Raw genomic sequence first — 20,119 nt, 5'->3', positions numbered from 1 at the left:
AAACACTCTCGGGTGTCCAGAGGTTAGTAGATATATCTGATTATCGGTGATACTGCAGATCATCAATAATCGGGTATATTCTGCATTCTCGGTGATACTGCAGATCACCGGTAATCAGACCCTCTCTGTTACACAGATCGTTACAGTTGATTGGAAGAATTAAGAATGAGGTTCTGAATTTGAATATGTAAGCGGAGAAACACTGCTCACCATTCTGCCATATTCACCAGGAGCAGGACCAAACATAGCCAGGCTGATCAAATATATCATGGGAAAGACCTGCTCAACTGGATGAATAAAAGTCTGATCTTTATTGGAAAAGCATCAATGTAAACAGAAAGGCATATTAGCTCACGCGTATCGGAGCTAGTAATCGCTCCTTAATCATAGCTATGATTATGGAGCGATTACTAGCTCCAATATGCGTGAGCTAATATGCCTGTCTGTTTACATTGATGCTTTTCCAATAAAGATCAGACTTTTATTCATCCAGTTGAGCAGGTCTTTCCCATGATATATCTGAATTTGAATACTATTCTATTGAAGTTATGTTAAATGATTTTAATGTGTCCACATACTTTTGTACCCTTTGTAGATAATCATCGATGATTAGTCTTGTAAATTTGCTAATCTCCCTCCTCTCCCTTCCCCCCCCCCCCCCCAAAAAAAAAAAACTCTGCCCACTTTGTTTAGGTCTCTCGTACCGTACATGCGTTTGACTAAAGTCATAGACTGCCTCAGCTGATGATTAATACAGTAGTCCCAGACTCACAAGCGATTCATCAGGCGGATTAACTTGGCCAAGTGATGGCCAACTCCTTGTACACACCACTTCCCAGCCCCCTTTGTGATGTCATGTATGTGCCACTCTGTCATCCCTCCATTGTTCCTCTGCCCTCCGCATAGCAACCGAACACGTTGTCATCTGACACGCATCTCTACAGGCCAGCCTAGGGATGTCACCAAAGGGGACGGGTCCCATTCCCCGATAGAAGACATAAGTCAAATGTGCGTACGCACCTTAATATTCATTTGCTTACGAGCGGGATGTTGGGGGTTGTAATAAATTAATTACATGATTATTTATTATCTTCAGCACTATTTTCAGACCCATTTAGTTTCATATATATCGGTGTAAAAGTCAAACATCTTTGGTAGTGTATGTTTCTTTCATTTAACTTTTGCATGTTCAGAGCTTTTAAAAGTCCAATCAGGGACTGCATGACGGCAGAGTGCTTGGTGTCTGATCTTCTTCAGTGGCCTCCAATAATAATAATAGCTGGACATCTGCCATCTGTTTTTGTTTTCACACCTGGATCACATCTTTGATTTGTTGTATTTAAGTCAAAGGAGAAAACAGAGTTATAAAGAGAGGAGAGGACCTTTGTGGAGAGAAACAACAAAGGATGCTGTACTCCAGAAGAATGCCTAGGCTTTAACAATAACAAATACATTGCATGAGCTGCCTGCCATGTGCAATGCATTCAATGGAATTCTATTGAACTGAACAACTCCGGGAGCACCTGGGTCATGGAGAATTGAGACAGTGCCATTAAAAGCAAGTTAATACTGTGTGCTCTGGAAACATAAGGAAAATAGCATTGCACGCTAGGTGTTGGTATGATCACAAATATACAGTAAAGTTTGCAGCTTGATTTTTTTTTAAAGCAAACCTGCTCTTAACCCCCTTGGCATTATGATTCTTTCAGGATTTTAGGCTCTAAAAGCAGTGCAATAGTTTTGCACCCTTTCAGACCCTAAAACCTGTAAAAAATGCTGCCAGGGAGATCTGCAGCAGTTCCACAATCACTCACCTCCCTGCCTCCAGCGCTGCAGTTTTCCCTCCATCCTCTGGGTGGCGCTGCAACTCTAAAGTGAGATTGCCAGCTGTCGTTATGACAACAGGCAGTGATCTCACCAGGAGGAAGCAGAGCCTCAGAGGAGCGGAAGAAGAATGGCGCCAGACGCCGGGATCTCCCGGGAGGTATATAGAAACGCTACCGCTGCATGCATTGCTCTGCACACAGCCTCAGGCGGCTACCCCAAGCAGAGGTCGGGATTACCGCTCTGAGCTGTGGTTTTCCACCCTGACCCTAGCTCGGGATTACTGTCAAGGAGGATAAAGGACCATTTAAAATACTTGTGTATACGTGCATAGAAAATGTACATTTTCCCCCATAGTAAAATGCACTATAAATTACTTATTTCCCATGTCACTGTTACTTACAGTAGATATTATTAATCTGACTGTTCTGAACCTCTTATTAGCTAGTCCATATCCTCATGGGGGATTCTCAAAGTTTCCTTTATTTTTTCAAAACAAAAACAAACAAGGCTGGAAAAGACAGCCTTCCCATTAACAGAGGCGCTCATGTTCGCTACACAGCCTTAGCAGTTGTCAATTTTATGTGCTCGAATAAAAGACCTTTTTTCAGTAAGCTGGTCTATATTCTTCAAGAGCCCAAGATAACATCAGCTAGAGTGGGAGACTATAATGTAGCGAATTCCAATGTATGGCAGGGACGGTTCTCTCATGAGACAAGGTGAAACATTTGCTTCAGGTGGCAGAGATTACAGGGGCAGCATTTTTGTACTGTGTTTACACTAACAGCATGCAGTTAGAGTAGGAAGAGAAGGAGACTCACAGCCAGCCAGTGTGCTATTGTGTTGAGCTGCAGCATGTCATGTGAGAACATTAACTGAAGCGGAGTAAATTGTCGGGTGCTGTGTGATCATTCCAAATCGGGTGGGGTGGGGCGCATCCTCACAAGTTTGTCTCAGACAGTAAAAAGTCTAGAACCGGCCCTGGGGACGAGAGGAAAAAATGGAAGGTCACTACAGATGATTGGAGTGTTTCTGCTGGGGACAGGTGACACAATGAAGAAGGGACATGCTAGCGTACAGAGGCCTTTGTCAGGTATAATAGTTACTCTTTTACACAATGGGCAACAGGGAAATCTCAGAAATATATATCATCTGTTTTTCAGTAAAGACATATGGAAATGGTTGTGCTGAGCAGTGCATTCCGATAAGACTTGAAAAGCTGCATGCTGTAATTTACAATGACTGCCCACTTACTAAGCCCTTGTATATTTCTTAGGTGACAGCAGGAAAAGCAAGATATAAAAATAAAAAAAAAACAGATATACAGTATATCAGCAGAAAGGAGAACATCATGAATACTCAGTTTCTGTCTGCTTTGTGCTTGATCTAGCAAGATCTTTCAGCCCATTTTTTACTTTTGAGCTGGTATTTCCAGTATTATATCATTCATAAAACATGAAACAGCCACAACTTCTACTGCATCAACAGGAACACATTGCAGTAACCTTGATAAACTGAAAGAAATGTAAGTAAAACAAAAAACATTTCAAATAGAAACATGTAATATACCATAGTAAATATACAACAATAGGAAGTCTCTGGATTTTATTTTAACATAATCACTTGAAAGTAATCAGCGGAAATAAGCCAAAAGGCATTGTGAACTATGCAGTCTTCCAGATTAATTGGAATTACAAACAGGAACCCTTGTAACTCCTTTTTTATATCTGGACCTAGCATGATACTGATAATGTATTGTGTGGGAACCCCCTTCCGCCCAATCCCCCCCACCGGCCTATGCGGGGTGTTGCCGGCATGACTCCTGGCCTCCTCCTACGTCTAATGTTTTTTTGAATTGACACCTCGACTGCCTGTGTCACATGATACCAGTGCACATAGTGATGTCAGTCCATGGTGCAGTGTCACATTATACAGGCGCTCATGGTGGTAATTCAGGTGAGCATGCAACAGTCACCAATGACCAATTCGTGTATATATATATATATATATATATATATATATATATATATATACTGTACATATTTACACATACCCTTGGGGGGAATCGAATGCCATTACAGCCGCGTACCCGATTAAGCCCTTGCAACTGAGATTTTCCAGCATGCCTGATCTATTCCTACCACTTATTTGGGTGGAAAATTGACTGTAGCACTCGAACGGGTGGCCATGTTGTGGCATCGATATCTGTCCAATTCAATCATTATATTCAAATCAGCCAGATATTGAAGCAAAAAAACTGAGTAATGTATGGGCACCCTTAAATGTGCAGTGAAGCCCCTTTCACGCTTACGCACTGCGTCGCCCCGCGTTACGCTTCTCAGCCGCAAGGGCCTTGCCAGTCTATGGAGACTTGCACACCTCATGTAAGGCAAAACGGTGTGGCGGAATTATCCAAATCTATGCATTCCCGACGTAAAGTCTGCAGCGTGTTGTCGCATGATCCATGGCTACCGCACGGTTTATGCAGCAATGCAAGTCAATGGGCGATGCAGTAAGTGTAGACGACAGAAACCCTGTGGCGTGCATGTGTGGACTATTTGAATGTGTTGCCCCACCATGGCACAGGGTCATATGAATACTGATTTCTGCAGTGCGGTGCTCCCCCGCCGCGCGATCACCGCACCTTTTAAGTGTAAATTCAACCTGAATGTTATCTGTTGCCATTGGCACCCTTTATGTGTACAAGACTTGTTATACTTTGTATTTCGTTTTAGTGCAACATTTTTCTTAGGTGCTCATCCCTGCTCTTTGTCTTGTCTAGACCATTAGATCATATTGATACAGACATGGACACATCAAAGCCCTTACCTTATTGAACTAATATAGGCTCTTCTCCGCATTTTGGTGTATCTTTGGACTGGTATTCATTATCATCTGAAATAAATCTGAAATCATTTCATTAGCCTGACATGAAGTGATTAAAGAGCTATTTCCAAAACATAAAGCAGATGCATAAGGTATGATAGGAAGGAGGTAGAAACATCTATACAGGATGACCACTTGGTAAAAAGTCTAAAAATAGACATAACCTACCCAATAAAAGCCCAGGAATCTGCATCCATGGGTTACGTCTGTGCCTGTTGGCATTACACGGATATTTGCATTTTGGTATAAGCCTGTTACTGTAGTTAAAAAAAAATTCCCACAATCCTGTTTGCACTGCACAGTTTGACACAGTTCAGCAAAGGCACACAGACCAGGTACTAAAGAGAAATTAGAGGACATACAGGAACCTATTTAAAAAAAGGGGGTATACATATGTATACCGTATTTGTGGCACAAACTATTTTTAGGCACTTTTTTACTTTTGAATGTTACAATTCCCTCTTATGGTGCTCATGCATGGTACAATTTATTTCAATTAGCCTCAGACTATAAGACAAACCTATGTTTAGAGGACTAACAATAAGCAAAGTAGTAAGGAAAAACAATTCTATTAAACCTGGTGCATGCATGGTGCAGGGGCACCGTATGGACATACCCTCTTCCAATTATTGTCCCCCTTGTGCCTTTCTTGTATCCCCCTGTATCCTCTCTACTGTGTCCTCTGTACCCCTGTGTGCTCTGTCCCCATGTGTTCTTTGTCCTTGTGTCCTCTTTCATGTGTCCTCTTTACCCTTGTGTCCTCTTTCCCTGTGTTGTTGTGTCCCCCTGTGCCCTCTATCCCCTTTGTCCTTCAGTGTCCCTGTGTCTTCTGGTGTACCTGTACCCCTGTCCCCTCTAGTGTCCCCTGTCCCCTCTAGTGTCCCCTGTCCCGTCTCCTCAGTTCCCTCCAGTGTCGCTGTCCCCTGCCCCCTTAGTCTCCTTCAATGTCACTGTTCCCTATCCCCTTAAGTGAGTGTCCCTCATTCCGTCCCCTCCGTGTCCATAACATACAGATGATGAAGGCTGTGGTTACCTGGAAGTGGCTATTGAAGTAGTCGCACGGCTTTGGAAAATATCTGCAAATCAGGCGGGGAAGGAGGGGGTGCTGCCTCAGACCGCCAACTTCCATAGCCTAAAGAAACTTGGGTAACCGCAGCCTTTCATCTTCTGTAAGTAACGCACAGACGATGGGCCGGGATAGGGGACACTCACTGGAAGGGACAGAGGGGCAGGGAACAGCGACATTTGGAGGGGACAAAAACGAGCGGGCGTGACACCAACATTGGAGGGGGCAGAGAGGACTGGACAGTGGACACTTGAGGGTACAGGAGGGCAGAAGGACATCGGACACCAGAGGGGACAAGGGAGTCAGAAAATGTAGTATTCGGATTACAAGATGCACCAACCTTTCCCCCCTCACTTTTGGGGGAGAAAAAGTGCGTCTTATAGTCTGAAAAATACGGTAATTTTGTTTGATTATTCAGTTAGATCGAATATAAAGATTGTTCCAACATGTCCGATTGGAATTTTATTGAAAGAATTGGATAATTGTTCGTTTTTCTTATTGAAAAAAAATATATATTTTTGACTTTCATTCAATTTGATCGTTTTGTTTGAATAAACCGAAAATGTATATCACAAGGTAGACGGAGTGCACAGCTATCAGCCTTATTCTTATCACCATAAAATTACAAAAATTGCCCCTCCCATCTACCCTAACAGACAGTAATCCAATTTGAGTCATTTCTCTAGCACAAAGCTTGCCCCTACTTAATACCTTACTAACTGTGCCTCCCTCCAAACTACCTTAAAAAGCCTTGCACCACACTCCTCTTCTTCTTGCTGTTCTGCAACCATGCAGTATCATGGAGCCGATCGTGCATGAGTGGTTTTGACTTGCTGTGCAGGCGGAGCCATACTTACCCAGGTAGGCACTGTATCTAGACTGCGCACACCCCCATTTGAATGACGGAGCTCTGCTAGGTCACCACTAGGAGACTGTTATGCGGGGAAACCGCTGTCTATTTACATTGTACAACGCTGCGATCTACGGCAGCGATGTACTAGGGACAGGCACCGGTGTCACTCGGCTGTCCCCGGGAGGCACAAGAGCAATCGGCTCTCATAGTCTAATGCCTCATAGGCTGATGCCTAAATAAGCATTTAAAACTGAAATTTCAGCATCAAAGAGGATGAATGATATGACAAATGCAGGATATTAAAACTACTGTACTTTATATTATATTGCAGATATACTAAGTAAAAGTAAAACACCAAACATCAGCGATAAATATTGGTGCCACCTCCCTTTTTTTCATAATACTGATTTATATCCATATCTGGACACACAAGTGTGTAACACAGTGTCTACTCCAGTGATGGAGAAGGGAGCAGAATGGTCAAAAAAATCTGGACACATCCAAGTGTCTTCATTTTTCCTTCAAGGTAAAAAGGATTATTGGAGTGGCATGGGATGGCGAAGGTCCATTTGCCTAATCACTTCACATTCTGTTAAACAGATTAACAAGCAAGTCATGGGATAAGTCGCAGCACAGAATCCTGGGTACTTCAGAGCACTGAAGAGGATACATCCAACTGTCAACGAGAAACATGTCAGCATGCTGTGTTGTTTTACAAGCTTTTACTAATTTCACAGCTAAGCTGATGTGCCAATTCTCCATATATTACTGGTAAGAGTGTAGTAGCTTTATAATAATGTGACAGGGGCATAGAGATTACTGTTGTTATAAACATGAATTAAAATAGATGACTATAAGTCCGTGCCTATGTTTACAGTTTACATGTTTAATGTAATCTAATATGCACTGAATGCCATGGGTGCTCAACCCATCTTTACAAGCATTGTGTGGTTCAGCCTTGTTGTACTTCAATTTGTTTGTGGCTGCTGGTTACTGTTATTATTATCATCATTGTTATATTAGCATTATCATCCTAATGTTTATCTATCTCCCCATCTGTATTTCTATCAACTATTGATCTGGTCCGGTCCATCTGATGCAGCTAAATCTCTGTCAGGAGGATTTCATTAAAATCGGAGCGAAGCAAATGGAAGTGTTGCGGATATATGTTGCAGATAGATTCCCTTGACTCATTCTTCTTAAAAATGCAGGTCAGAGTTATCATCTGATTTATTGTTATTTGCTACAAGCCTCTTTTTGTTCTCTTGAGTTTTCATAAATCTTCCCATCTGTTACTCAGATTATATAGGACTATATAATTCCAATCTCAAGTCTTTTCCATAGATGTTGTCCTTCTCCATATGGGAAGTTCAAACCTATAGTAGCCACAGAACTTTCTGTCACATCTTTTTATGTTTAGTTACGCAAGACACCGTAGGCTTCTTTCAATGCAAAAAGTACTGAAACTCTGCATTGCATGCACTTTACTGGCTGATCCAATTGAATGCTTGCGATGCTCAAGTGAAAGTTAATTAATGCAGTAAAACAATCAGTTCACACTGAGCCTGGTAAACTAACTAGCGGGTAATATTGCCATGCATGTACCACGAGTTACAATATTAGTGCGACCCGCAGTACTTGAGTAGCACGAACGTTGCTATAACGAGCATTACTAATGGTAACGCATTTGTGACAAGCATTACCAAAGCAACGTTTGTATTACTCAAGTAGTAATTGTGATATTGCTGTGTGTGTGCTGTCTGTGCATGGCAATATTACCACCAGTTAGAGCATCAACCCCCTGCGAACAAACACGTTACTGTATGTGAACTCACTGCCCATAGATTTTTCATGTTCACATCTCTGCATTGTAATGGATAACGTTATGCTGACGCAGGCATGTCCAACTCCAGTCCTCAAGAGCTGAGGTGCCTCGAGTACTTTTGGCGCAGCTCAAATTAATTGATGGGACCGAATCAGGAAAGGTGCGGTTCATCAAGTAGAGAACATTTCTCCATTTTTCTGTCCATCCTAAACACTGGCGCTTGAGGACTGGAGTTGAGCATCCCTATGATAATGTATTTTCTACTGATACTGTATTTTCTTCTGGTTGAACTTGATGGACGTATGTCTTTTTTCAACCAAAATAACTATGTAACTATGTAACTATGTACTGTGAGCATCTGTCCATGCTATAAAAATAACGTGGGTGTTTTAATGTGCGCTGCGTTAAACATGCATTATAACGTGTGCCTTACGCAAAGTACATATTGTAAACTTAACCTAGAGTTAGTCTTGTTATTTTTAACATTTCTTTTTGTAAACATTTTTTAATATCTAGTAAATTGAGTATAGGGAGCTCTAGGCTGGTTATAGAAAAATACATTTGTATTTTTCTATAACCAGCCTAGAGCTCCCTATACTCAATTTACTAGCATCATTGTACTTTATGGGTGAGACAGGCCAATAAGAGGTTGTTGATATCCCGTACCCTATTTGCCCCTTTTAACATTTTTTAATATCGTAGTAAAAATTGTAAAACACAGCATGACTTACCCCCACCATATTGCGCATTCATAGACACACACGCACACCATTCCAGTACACCAATCAAAACTAGTCAAAGATTATCTTTCCCACTGTACAAAAAGTGTTATTGTAGCTGCCTCTGACAATTTGGTAGAGTTTCCACAATTCCTGTCTGACCAGAAACTACTTAAAATTCAAATTACAAAAAAGATCATTAGATCAACCCATCACATATACAGAAATATAATCCAGGCACTGCCTGAATAAACTGTCCATTATCAGCGCTTCTGTATTTGCGGTAATGTGGATCCGAGATAAACTTTTACTCTTTGCATAATTGTGTTCCTTTCATATATGCAACTTAAGTAATTTCGTTGTGTTACACAATGAGAATAAAGTGAATTGAATTGAAAAGTGAATTGAATTGAATATAGTTTATAGGGCATTCTTCTAGCCAAATACTTTTTTTGTTTTAATACTCAAATTCCCTATAAACTAAAGCACTTTGAGCTCCCATAAGCCCACAGCAAGGGCTTATGGGAGCTCAGTCTGGGCAGGAGGAGAAGGAGGTTACTAGCCAGAGATTTCAGAGGCAGAGGGGAGGAGTGAGAAGGAGAAGGGAGTGAAGTTTTCACAGGCTGAGGGCTGGAGATACAGATCAGCTTGTCTGTGTGTAATGTGACAAACAGAACATGGCCGCTCTTGTATCACAGGAATAAATAGTCATAAACTGCTGTATGCAGGTAGATTTGCTGTGTAAACTATGTAAACTTAAGATAAGATACATAAACAAGTTACTTGTTATAGTTAGTTTTTCATCTCCGATCCACTTTAACCACTTTTTTCACCACTACAGTATATCTACATCCTCTGTGACTTCATCTACGCCATGAGGACGTAGATATAAGTCGTGAAGCTGAAGCACAACTGTGCACGATTGGGCTTGCTCCTGTGCAAAACCTCCGGCACTATCTGCTGCAGCACTAATTGGTGAAAGTGAATATATGTTTGCTGAGCCAATAAGATTGATTTTTACCATTAAAAATACTTGCATTTTCTTAGTTCATAGTGAAAAATACACACTGTAGCATTATTTCAGAATCAACCATCTTTACCATAACTTGTGAAAATGTGTTTTTTTCTCTACAATAGCGCCTTTTATTTTTAAACTGGAATTGGTAAAACTGAGAAATAATGTCTTTTTTGTATTTTTTTCCTATTAAAATGAATAGAAAATAAAATTGTTCGAGGGTAAAAATGCCATACACTGACAGCATAGTTAGTCTTGAAGAAAATTATATATATTTCATTTAGGTGTCATAAGTAGGGATAAGGTTATTGTAGATTAAATAGGGACATAGCTAAAATGACAAAACAAACATTTTATGAATGACCACGTTGATCAGCTTTGGGAACACATGTTCGCATTCATCGTTCAATGCATGGCTGGGGCGCAGGGGGCAAAAACACTGCAGTGCATATATATATATATATATATATATATATATATATATATATATATATATATATATATATATATATATATATATATATATATATATATATATATATATAATATATATGCCCCTGGTCTTGAAGTAAAGTTTTCAGGGGTGTATATACTGTACATGTAGCCAGGGACGGTTCTCTCATGAGGCAAGGTGAGACATTTGCATTAGGCAGCAGAGATTACAGGGGCAGCATTTTTGTACTGTGTTTACACTAACAGCATGTAGACAGAGCAGAAAGAGAACAAGATTCACAGCCAGCCATTGTGCTGTATTGAGCTGCAGCATGTCATGTGAGAACATTAATTGAAGCAGAGTAAATTGTTGGGTGCTGTGCGATCATTCCAAATGGGGGGGGGGCGCATCCTCACAAGTTTGCCTCAGGTAGCAAAAGGTCTAGAACCGGCCCTGCATGTAACAAGGATCCAGAAGTTGTTAACATTAGTAGTTTACTGTACATCGCTGTCTATGTTAGGGACAAAAAGGTTAATTAGCACCTGCCTTGTCTATACCAGGTTCCTACAAAAAGTATCATGCATAGGTGAGTATGGGCTTAGACAGGAAGTAAATGACTTCACAAGGACAGAAACATCTATAAAGAAAACTTACACTCACCTAAAGGATTATTATGAACATCTGTAATGATCCACTCAGCTGGCTGCACAGGCAGCCAGCTGTTTGACCATTCCTTATGTCTGAGAGATGCAGGTCTCTGGAAAAGAGACCTGGCTTCATCTTGCAACTTTCAGAGTTGCTTTGCTGAGGAATTTGCATACATGCAAATTGCTCAGCTGTCTCGTTGGAGGGCTGGCAGTATAAAAGCCTGCTGCTGACCAGAAGGCTTCGCTGGTCATAACGGTTTGTAACACACTCCTGGAGTGTCAGCCTTCTCTGTTGGATTGTTAGCTAACTTAGAGTAATTCTGGGGGCTGTATTAGACACCCCTCTAGTTCAGTCAGGTTGTATATTTGTATTGCCTGTTCTGTCTGTCTGTTGGGTGCTAACCAGAGCAGCGGTTGCTACTGGTAGCTCCTTCTGTTTCTATACTTGGATCACACTCGCTCTGGCGGAAAGAGCAGTGGATCTTGCTAAGCTCTGTTGCTTTACTTGGATTGCACTTGCTCTGGTGGAAAGAGCAGTGGATCCTGCTAACTCTGTTGCTTTACTTGGATCACACTCGCTCTGGCGGAAAGAGCAGTGGATCCTGCTAACTCTGTTTCCCTATTTAGATCGCACTCGCTCTGGCGGAAGAGCGGTGGATCGTATCTCTCACTTATTCCTGTTTTCGTTTATCTGTCTTGTCTGATACGAACGCTTGCTGGAGGCTCGGTGAGGTAACCGTTAAGCAAGCGCTCGCGTCCTCTGTTTCGTGTTTGTCTGTCGGTGGTTAGTTAGGCGTGCTTGTCTCTGTTGTGCTTAACATGCGGAGATCGCGCTGTAAACGCGTTCGCTGTTGCGAATGAGTGCGGTGTTCGCATTTAGTTAGCGTTTGTTATTTTCCTTATCTTCTCATTGTATGATTAGCTGTGCCTTTGCTACTCTCGTGCCCTGTCTTGCTTTGGCCTTGTGTCACCTCTGGCAATCGCCTCTCTCGCGATTGCGTTCCTACTTTGTATCTGCTGTTGTGTGTGCACCGTCGCGGGTTGGCGACTAGATTGGTGCACACACATACATTCTGTCCCTGTGCTCATTCTCATTCGCAGTCGCTTCTCTTGCGATTGCGTTCTCACTTGATTTCCTCTGTTGTATGTCCACCATCGCAGGTTGGCGACTAGATTGGTGGACATACATACAATCCTCCTCTGTGCTTATTCAGTTTTGTGTCGCTGTTAGCAATCGCCATCCCTTGCGATTGCCTTCTCACCTGATTTTCATGGTTGTGTGTTCATCGTCGCTGGGTGGCATCTAGATTGGTGGACACACATACACTCTGTCGCTTTACTCTCTCTCTTTAAGGGCTATCTTGCCCTGCGTTCTTCCCTTCGTACAATTCCTGTCTGGCGTCTGTGGCAGGGCAGAGGATCTGTTCCTCTGCACTCCACAGCTCCATCTGCCGACAGGAATCTCCCTCTACAGGTGTGTTGCACCTTTTGCTGGGTTCTCTCAAATTATACGCTTGTGGAGGATTTCCGCAGTGTCAGCGCGCGTCCTGTGCGCTGACCACGGAGAGAATTCCACAATCGTTACAGTATGACCAGCCAAACCGAAATTCCCAGTGTAGAGGGGTTTTCCGATTTGTACGATTTGGTCGAATATGGGTCCTGTATCTTTAAGAGGTTTAAGATACTGGACTCTGAAACCAGAGATGAGTTCATATCAGAATGTTCCAGATTTTTGGCAAATCCTGAATTTCAGGCCACCAATATTTCCACTTGGAGTGGTCAGATTGTTTACAATCTTTTCCAAGGGGATCTGTTTATGTGAGCTGATGAGTATGCCAGACACAAGAATCTGAGACATAACCCTCGCAGGTTTCTGGCTCATGTGTTCTCTCGTAAGCTTAGAATTCCCATGCCAGGCTATTTCTATGAGTTTTTTCCTGCAGTGCAAGATGCTGATCAGATTGGTTTATGCAACACCTCTCACTAGTTACCATATGCTAATGAGTGGGTGCTTGCAGGCCAGTCTGCTGATTCGGCTTTTCAGCCAAAAAATCCGTTGCCCATAGAAACTACAAATAAGGAGGTTATTTCTGTCAAGTCTGAAATGTGCAAAACCATTCAGTATGACAATCCGTTCAATGTTTCTGTTGCCACTTCAGGTTCTAAGCAGATGCAAGAGAACTGCCTTGAGATCTCTCTTGCATTTAAACAGCAGATATGCAAAGTTGCTAAAAAGGGAAAAACTAAAAACCGCAAGCATCTGAATAAAACACTCCCTATAGATGTTGACAATGATGTTGCTCAGTCTCCGGGTTTATCACCCCAATCAAAAGCTTTTGTGGATCCTTTAATAGGCAGAATTGTTTTCTATATTAAAGGAGTAAGAAAGTCTATGCATATTCCTGACCCCAACCCGTATGGGAGCTACTTAGATACCGGGTTGTTTGAGCCCCCATTTGCTCCCTGGGATATTGGAGCTTTGGTTGAGGAATTCGAGATGGATTGGAAGGCGTTTTGCGATTTCTATATTGCAGAAAGCGCAGAGACGCTAAACGCTTGTATAAATTCCGTGTACACTTTGATAGATTCTGCTGAGTGTGACAAATGTTTTGTGGATCCAGTGATGTGTGTGTGGCAGACGATTTTGGATGAGTTGCACACACACCAATCAATTGATTCCAATAAAGAGACATCATTATTGGATGATTGTTCCTGCCTTTCTGGGGTAAAGCATGTGAGTTCAGACATTGTGCGATCTGAAATGAATGGGTGTACCACTGTGGTTGGTCCCTGTGCAAATCCTGAAAGATTCTCTCCTGACTGGGTGCAGTCTGAATCGGTGCGATGTAATGCCTGTTTCTCAGATGTTCCTGCAGATTGTGATCAACATGAATGCGTCAGTTTTCTCAAAGCTATGTGGTATCCCTTGTCATTTAAAAACAGATCTTTAAGATCTTCCATCTATGACCCTGCTATGGGGAAAATTCCTAAACTATGCAGCATCAAAAGTAAGATTAATATGTCCAATAAAGTTTCTCCGGTTGTTGTCGCAATTTCTTCTGCTACTGAACCTATGCCTCACTCTGTTCACACCTGTAAAGGCCTGCTGCCTGATGACAGTTGCTCCAGTGTGTCTGTCCTGAACACTTTACAGTCTGGTCTGCAGATTGCGGAGGTTTGCGCTATGGAAGCGTCAGTTTCACAACCTAAAGCGATCTTGGATTCACAAATTTTGCGTTCTGTCTCCTCGGATTCGTCATTGTTAGCCGAGTCTAAGGGTGAGACAGCGCTTTGGTTTTGCGAATCTGTTACTGGGGAATCTTTGCCTTGTCCAGAGAAGGTTTCTCTGACCCTGCCCTGTACCATGAATAACAATATGATGTTCAATCGCACTGACATTTGTGAGTCCCTTTCTTGCTCAGAGGCAGGTGCTAACTCTCCACCCTGTACTCTGGATGAGTCAGAATCTCCTGTGGTGACCCTAGAGGCTCGTCAAGGTATTGCTACCATTCTCACCTGTTTTTCTGCCATTTTGAAATTACAGTCTAGTTTAACTGCTATGCAGAACCCTGTGTACAGTAAGATTAGAGTTAGGGAATCAGTGAGTGTCCCCGTAAAGATTCCCGTGCATCCTGTTCATGAAGATAAAATTCAGTCTCAGCGGATTGTAGAACTATCCCTGGGACATTTGCTATGTCCACAAAATGTATCTGATGTTTTGCCCTGTAACATGGATAGTTCAGAATCCGTGATTTCTGTGTCAGAGAACTTGGGAAAAGATGCTCCTGAGCCTTTTCCTGTTGATCTGGGGGTCTCCGACTGGCTCCCAGAGGGTGCAGAATCTTTAGGAGATGCCTCCTGCCCCCCCCCCCCCGATCCGTCTGAGGTTTTGCCCACTTCAGTGGGCATTGCTGTTGTACTGACTACCTTTGCAGCTCTGGTGGAGCTCCACTCATGTGTAGTCAATGATGATATTACAGTCACAGAAATTTCTGAATTTAAGTCCGAGTCTTCTTTTGAAAGACCAATACCTGTGACCTCTACTCGTGATGATTTTCTGCCCGGTTCTGGTTTTGATCTTGTCATGTCGGACTCTGAGGTTGGCAGTTCCCCGACATGTCCTGAGGTTTCTCCTGTGCTGGTGTACCCCAATGTGCTCTGTGACCCAGAAAGCCCAAGTGTGCCTCGGTTACCAGCATGCTCAGATGCTTCCTCGGTGGAGACATGCTCTTATATTGCCTGCCTGCTTGCATGCCCAGAAGTGGTCCCTGAAAGTCCTGATCTTGATGGGTGTCCTGGTAATTCTGAATCCAGAATAATCATAGGTTCCATAGGGGTTCTTGGTAGTCCTCCATGTGAGCCTGGTGAGCGTTCTGGCCTCTTGGGATCTCTGCGGAGCTTCAAAGGGTTCTGGGAGATTCCGGGAGAAATTTTGCTTGGTACCCTGGATAAGATCAACAATGGCTTTGGTGTTGAAAGGGACACTTCGAACAGGTATTGTGGCAGGTTTGGTGTTTTCGGGCGCTCCCTGGAAGGTGGTGGGTATTGTCTGGAGGGTGTCGATGGCTTCTTCTCTGGCATTCACAGTCCTGATGAGTGTTACACTGAGACTTGTAGTACTGATGGGCATGTTTCAGTGGCTTCTGCTTCCGATGAGGTCGGTTTCGGGTGGACTGACTCTGGAATTGGGCCTTGTCGGGCTGTCCCGACCTTCATGAGTTTTCAGTTAGAGTTTTGTGGAAATACTAGTTTTGAGGGACGCCTGGAATCCGTCCCTAGAGGGGGAAGGGGTACTGTAATGATCCGCTCAGCTGGCTGCACAGGCAGCCAGCTGTTTGACCATTCCTTATGTCTGAGAGATGCAGGTCTCTGGAAAAGAGACCTGGCTTCATCTTGCAACTTTCAGAGTTGCTTTGCTGAGGAATTTGCATACATGCAAATTGCTCAGCTGTCTCGTTGGAGGGCTGGCAGTATAAAACGGAGCAGTGCTTTTCAGCGCTGCTAGATTTGGGCGCAGCCGGCACCTCCATAGACTTCAATAGGAATCATTCCTATTGAAGTGCTCAGTGAGTAACGTCGGCTCCGTCAGAAGACAGAGCCGAAGTTGCTTAAAAACATAATAATTCGGCCTCCAGCAATCGCTGGAAGCCGAATTATTTCATTTCCCTACTATCCATGTCGGCCTGGAGGGGGAATAGTAATTAAATCGGCCCGGACTTGTGCAGAAGCAGGATCAGCTATATAACGCTGTATCCTGCGCCCAAGTCTACCGGCGCCGATTTCAAATGTACGCGTATAAAAGCCTGCTGCTGACCAGAAGGCTTCGCTGGTCATAACGGTTTGTAACACACTCCTGGAGTGTCAGCCTTCTCTGTTGGATTGTTAGCTAACTTAGAGTAATTCTGGGGGCTGTATTAGACACCCCTCTAGTTCAGTCAGGTTGTATATTTGTATTGCCTGTTCTTTCTGTCTGTTGGGTGCTTACCAGAGCAGCGGTTGCTACTGGTAGCTCCTTCTGTTTCTATACTTGGATCACACTCGCTCTGGCGGAAAGAGCAGTGGATCTTGCTAAGCTCTGTTGCTTTACTTGGATCGCACGTGCTCTGGCGGAAAGAGCAGTGGATCCTGCTAGCTCTGTTGCTTTACTTGGATCGCACTTGCTCTGGCGGAAAGAGCAGTGGATCCTGCTACCTCTGTTTCTTTACTTGGATCACACTCGCTCTGGCAGAATGAGCAGTGGATCCTGCTAACTCTGTTTCCCTATTTAGATCGCACTCGCTCTGGCGGAAGAGCGGTGGATCGTATCTCTCACTTATTCCTGTTTTCGTTTATCTGTCTTGTCTGATACGAACGCTTGCTGGAGGCTCGGTGAGGTAACCGTTAAGCAAGCGCTCGCGTCCTCTGTTTCGTGTTTGTCTGTCGGTGGTTAGTTAGGCGTGCTTGTCTCTGTTGTGCTTAACATGCGGAGATCGCGCTGTAAACGCGTTCGCTGTTGCGAATGAGTGCGGTGTTCGCATTTAGTTAGCGTTTGTTATTTTCCTTATCTTCTCATTGTATGATTTGCTGTGCCTTTGCTACTCTGGTGCCCTGTCTTGCTTTAGCCTTGTGTCACCTCTAGCAATCGCCTCTCTCGCGATTGCGTTCCTACTTCGTATCTGCTGTTGTGTGTACCGTCGCGGGTTGGCGACTAGATTGGTGTACACACATACATTCTGTCCCTGTGCTCATTCTCATTCGCAGTCGCTTCTCTTGCGATTGCGTTCTCACTTGGTTTCCTCTGTTGTATGTCCACCGTCGCAGGTTGGCGACTAGATTGGTGAACATACATACAATTCTCCTCTGCGCTTATTTAGTCTTGTGTCGCTGTTAGCAATCGCCATCCCTGGCGATTGCCTTCTCACCTGATTTTCATGGTTGTGTGTTCATCATCGCTGGGTGGCGACTAGATTGGTGGACACACATACACTCTGTCGCTTTACTCTCTCTCTTTAAGGGCTATCTTACCCTGCGTTCTTCCCTTCGTACAATTCCTGTCTGGCGTCTGTGGCAGGGCAGAGGATCTGTTCCTCTGCACTCCACAGCTCCATCTGCCGACAGGAATCTCCCTCTACAGGGGTGTTGCACCTTTTGCTGGGTTCTCTCAAATTATACGCTTGTGGAGGATTTCCGCAGTGTCAGCGCGCGTCCTGTGCACTGACCACGGAGAGAATTCCACAATCGTTACAACATCATACTAATACAGTGTTTGACCCACTTTCACCTTCAGAACTGCCTTAATTCTATGTGGCATTGATTCAACAAGGTGCTGAAAGCATTCTTTAGAAATGTTGGCTCATATTGATAGGGCTTGAAGCTCCAGTTCCATCACATCCCAAAGATGCTCTACTGGGTTGAGATCTGGTGACTGTGGGGACCATTTTAGTACAGTGAACTCATTGTCATGTTCAAGAAACCAATTTGAAATGATTGGAGCTTTGTGACATGGTGCATTATCCTGCTGGAATAGCCATTCATCAGAGGATGGGTACATGGTGGTCATGAAGGGATGGACATGGTCAGAAACAATGCTCAGGTAGCCCGTGGCATTTAAACGATGCCTAATTGGCACAAAGGGGCCTAAAGTAAGCCAAGTAAAACATCCCCCACACCATTACACCACCACCAGCCTGCACAGTGGTAACAAGCCATGATGGATCCATTTTCTCATTCTGTTTATGACAAATTCTGACTCTATCGAGACTCATCAGACCAGGCAACATTTTTCCAGTCTTCAACTGTACAATTTTGGTGAGCGCATGCAAATTGTAGCCTCTTTTTCCTATTTGTAGTGGAGATGGGTGGTACCCGGTGCGGTCTTCTGCTGTTGTAGCCCATCCGCCTCAAGGTTGTGCGTGTTGTGTCTTCACAAATGCTTTGCTGCATACCTAGGTTGTAACGAGTGGTTATTTCAGTCAATGTTGCTCTTCTATCAGCTTGAATCAGTTGGCACATTCTCCTCTAACCTCTAGCATCAACAAGGCACTTTTGCCCACAGGACTGCCGCATATTAGATGTTTTTCCCTTTTCACACCATTCTCTGTAAACCCTAGAAATGGTTGTGCATGAAAATCCCAGTAACTGAGCAGATTGTGAAATACTCAGACCGGCCCGTCTGGCACCAACAACCATGCCACGCTCAAAATTGCTTAAATCACCTTTCTTTCCCATTATGATATTCAGTTTGGAGTTCAGGAGATTGTCTTGACCAGGACCACACCCCTAAATGCGTTAAATAACCTGCCATGTGATTGGTTGATAAGATAATTGCATTAATGAGAAATTGAACAGATGTTCTTAATAATCCTTTAGGTGAGTGCAAGTTGTTGTGTCGAAATCCCGGTTCATGAACAAAAAAAGTAGTGTTGAGCACAAATTTCGCATAATCATAAATTCACATCATAATTCACACTTACAATGCAAAATCATAATGCAAAAAAAAAAATATATATAATTTTGTTTCTAACTGTAATCAGGACCCATAATTTTGCAATTACGTGTAATTTCATGCCAACTTTAGTAGTAAAGAGCAAAGCCCCCATACATACTGTCGTCACCCAAATGTGTGAGAAAAATGTAAAAAAAAATGTTGACTTTTAGAAAATCGATTTTAAACATTGAGTCTGCATTCACAGTGGGACGTTGTGGAGCTGCGTTATAAACTCTTATAAGCGCAGCTTACCGCACTGCAATGCTAATCCTATGGGGCGTTCACAGTGCGACATTAGCGTTGCATTGCAACGTGTACCGTTATGGTAACACACTAGTGCAGGTTGTTACCTCTAAGAAGTACACGGTCCCAAGTACAGAAAAGCATACTTTTCATTGCCTGTATGCTTTATTGTACCTACTGTATGTGATGGTAATGAGGAGTTAATACCTTTTTTTGGGTTTTGTTGTAATGCTGCGTTGTGACTTTAACGTCGCATTACAACACAAAGTCCCACTGTGAATCCAGCCTCAAAAAAAAAAAAGTTTTTTAAACTCGGTAAATAAAAAACACTTTTCCTTCTTTTTGACTTCTTTCCACTATTGCCTTTAACATACATAGCAATTTTGTTGCTGATGGCATGCATTGGGGCTTTGCCATTAACTGCTAAAGTCGACAAGAATCTATGCAAAATTACCTGAATTTCTAAATTGTAATTACATATGGCGGTACTTATCCGTTAGCCGGTCGCATCCTCTAGGTGGCGACAAAACTCCACCAGAGTTACATCTTTCCCTACTATCCATGTCGGCCTGGAGGGGGAATAGTAATTAGCGCCACCTGCCGGATGCGCCCGGCTGACGGATAAGTACCCATATGGCTTTA

The 20,119-nt window shown here is 43.1% G+C and overlaps 1 protein-coding gene across 3 annotated transcripts in view; it reads left to right on the top strand.

Moving 5' to 3' along the window:
- Positions 1–7,292: 7,292 nt before the first annotated feature.
- Positions 7,293–20,119, top strand: part of CLUL1 (clusterin like 1) — a 65,533-nt gene continuing 52,706 nt past the window's right edge. For all 3 annotated transcript variants that reach the window (XM_068237232.1, XM_068237231.1, XM_068237230.1), the window contains exons 1-2: positions 7,293–7,400; positions 7,732–7,840. Coding sequence is in view for 2 of the 3 variants with exons in the window: in XM_068237231.1 (XP_068093332.1) it covers positions 7,796–7,840 (45 nt within the window). In the remaining variant the exon portion in view is untranslated. The remainder of the gene's footprint in view (positions 7,401–7,731; positions 7,841–20,119) is intronic.

Source organism: Hyperolius riggenbachi, chromosome 5 (genome assembly GCF_040937935.1).
Source record: "Hyperolius riggenbachi isolate aHypRig1 chromosome 5, aHypRig1.pri, whole genome shotgun sequence".
Classification (NCBI taxonomy): Eukaryota; Metazoa; Chordata; class Amphibia; order Anura; family Hyperoliidae; genus Hyperolius; species Hyperolius riggenbachi.
The sequence above is the reverse complement of the archived record's forward strand: the minus strand, read 5'-3'. Positions and strand labels throughout refer to the sequence as shown.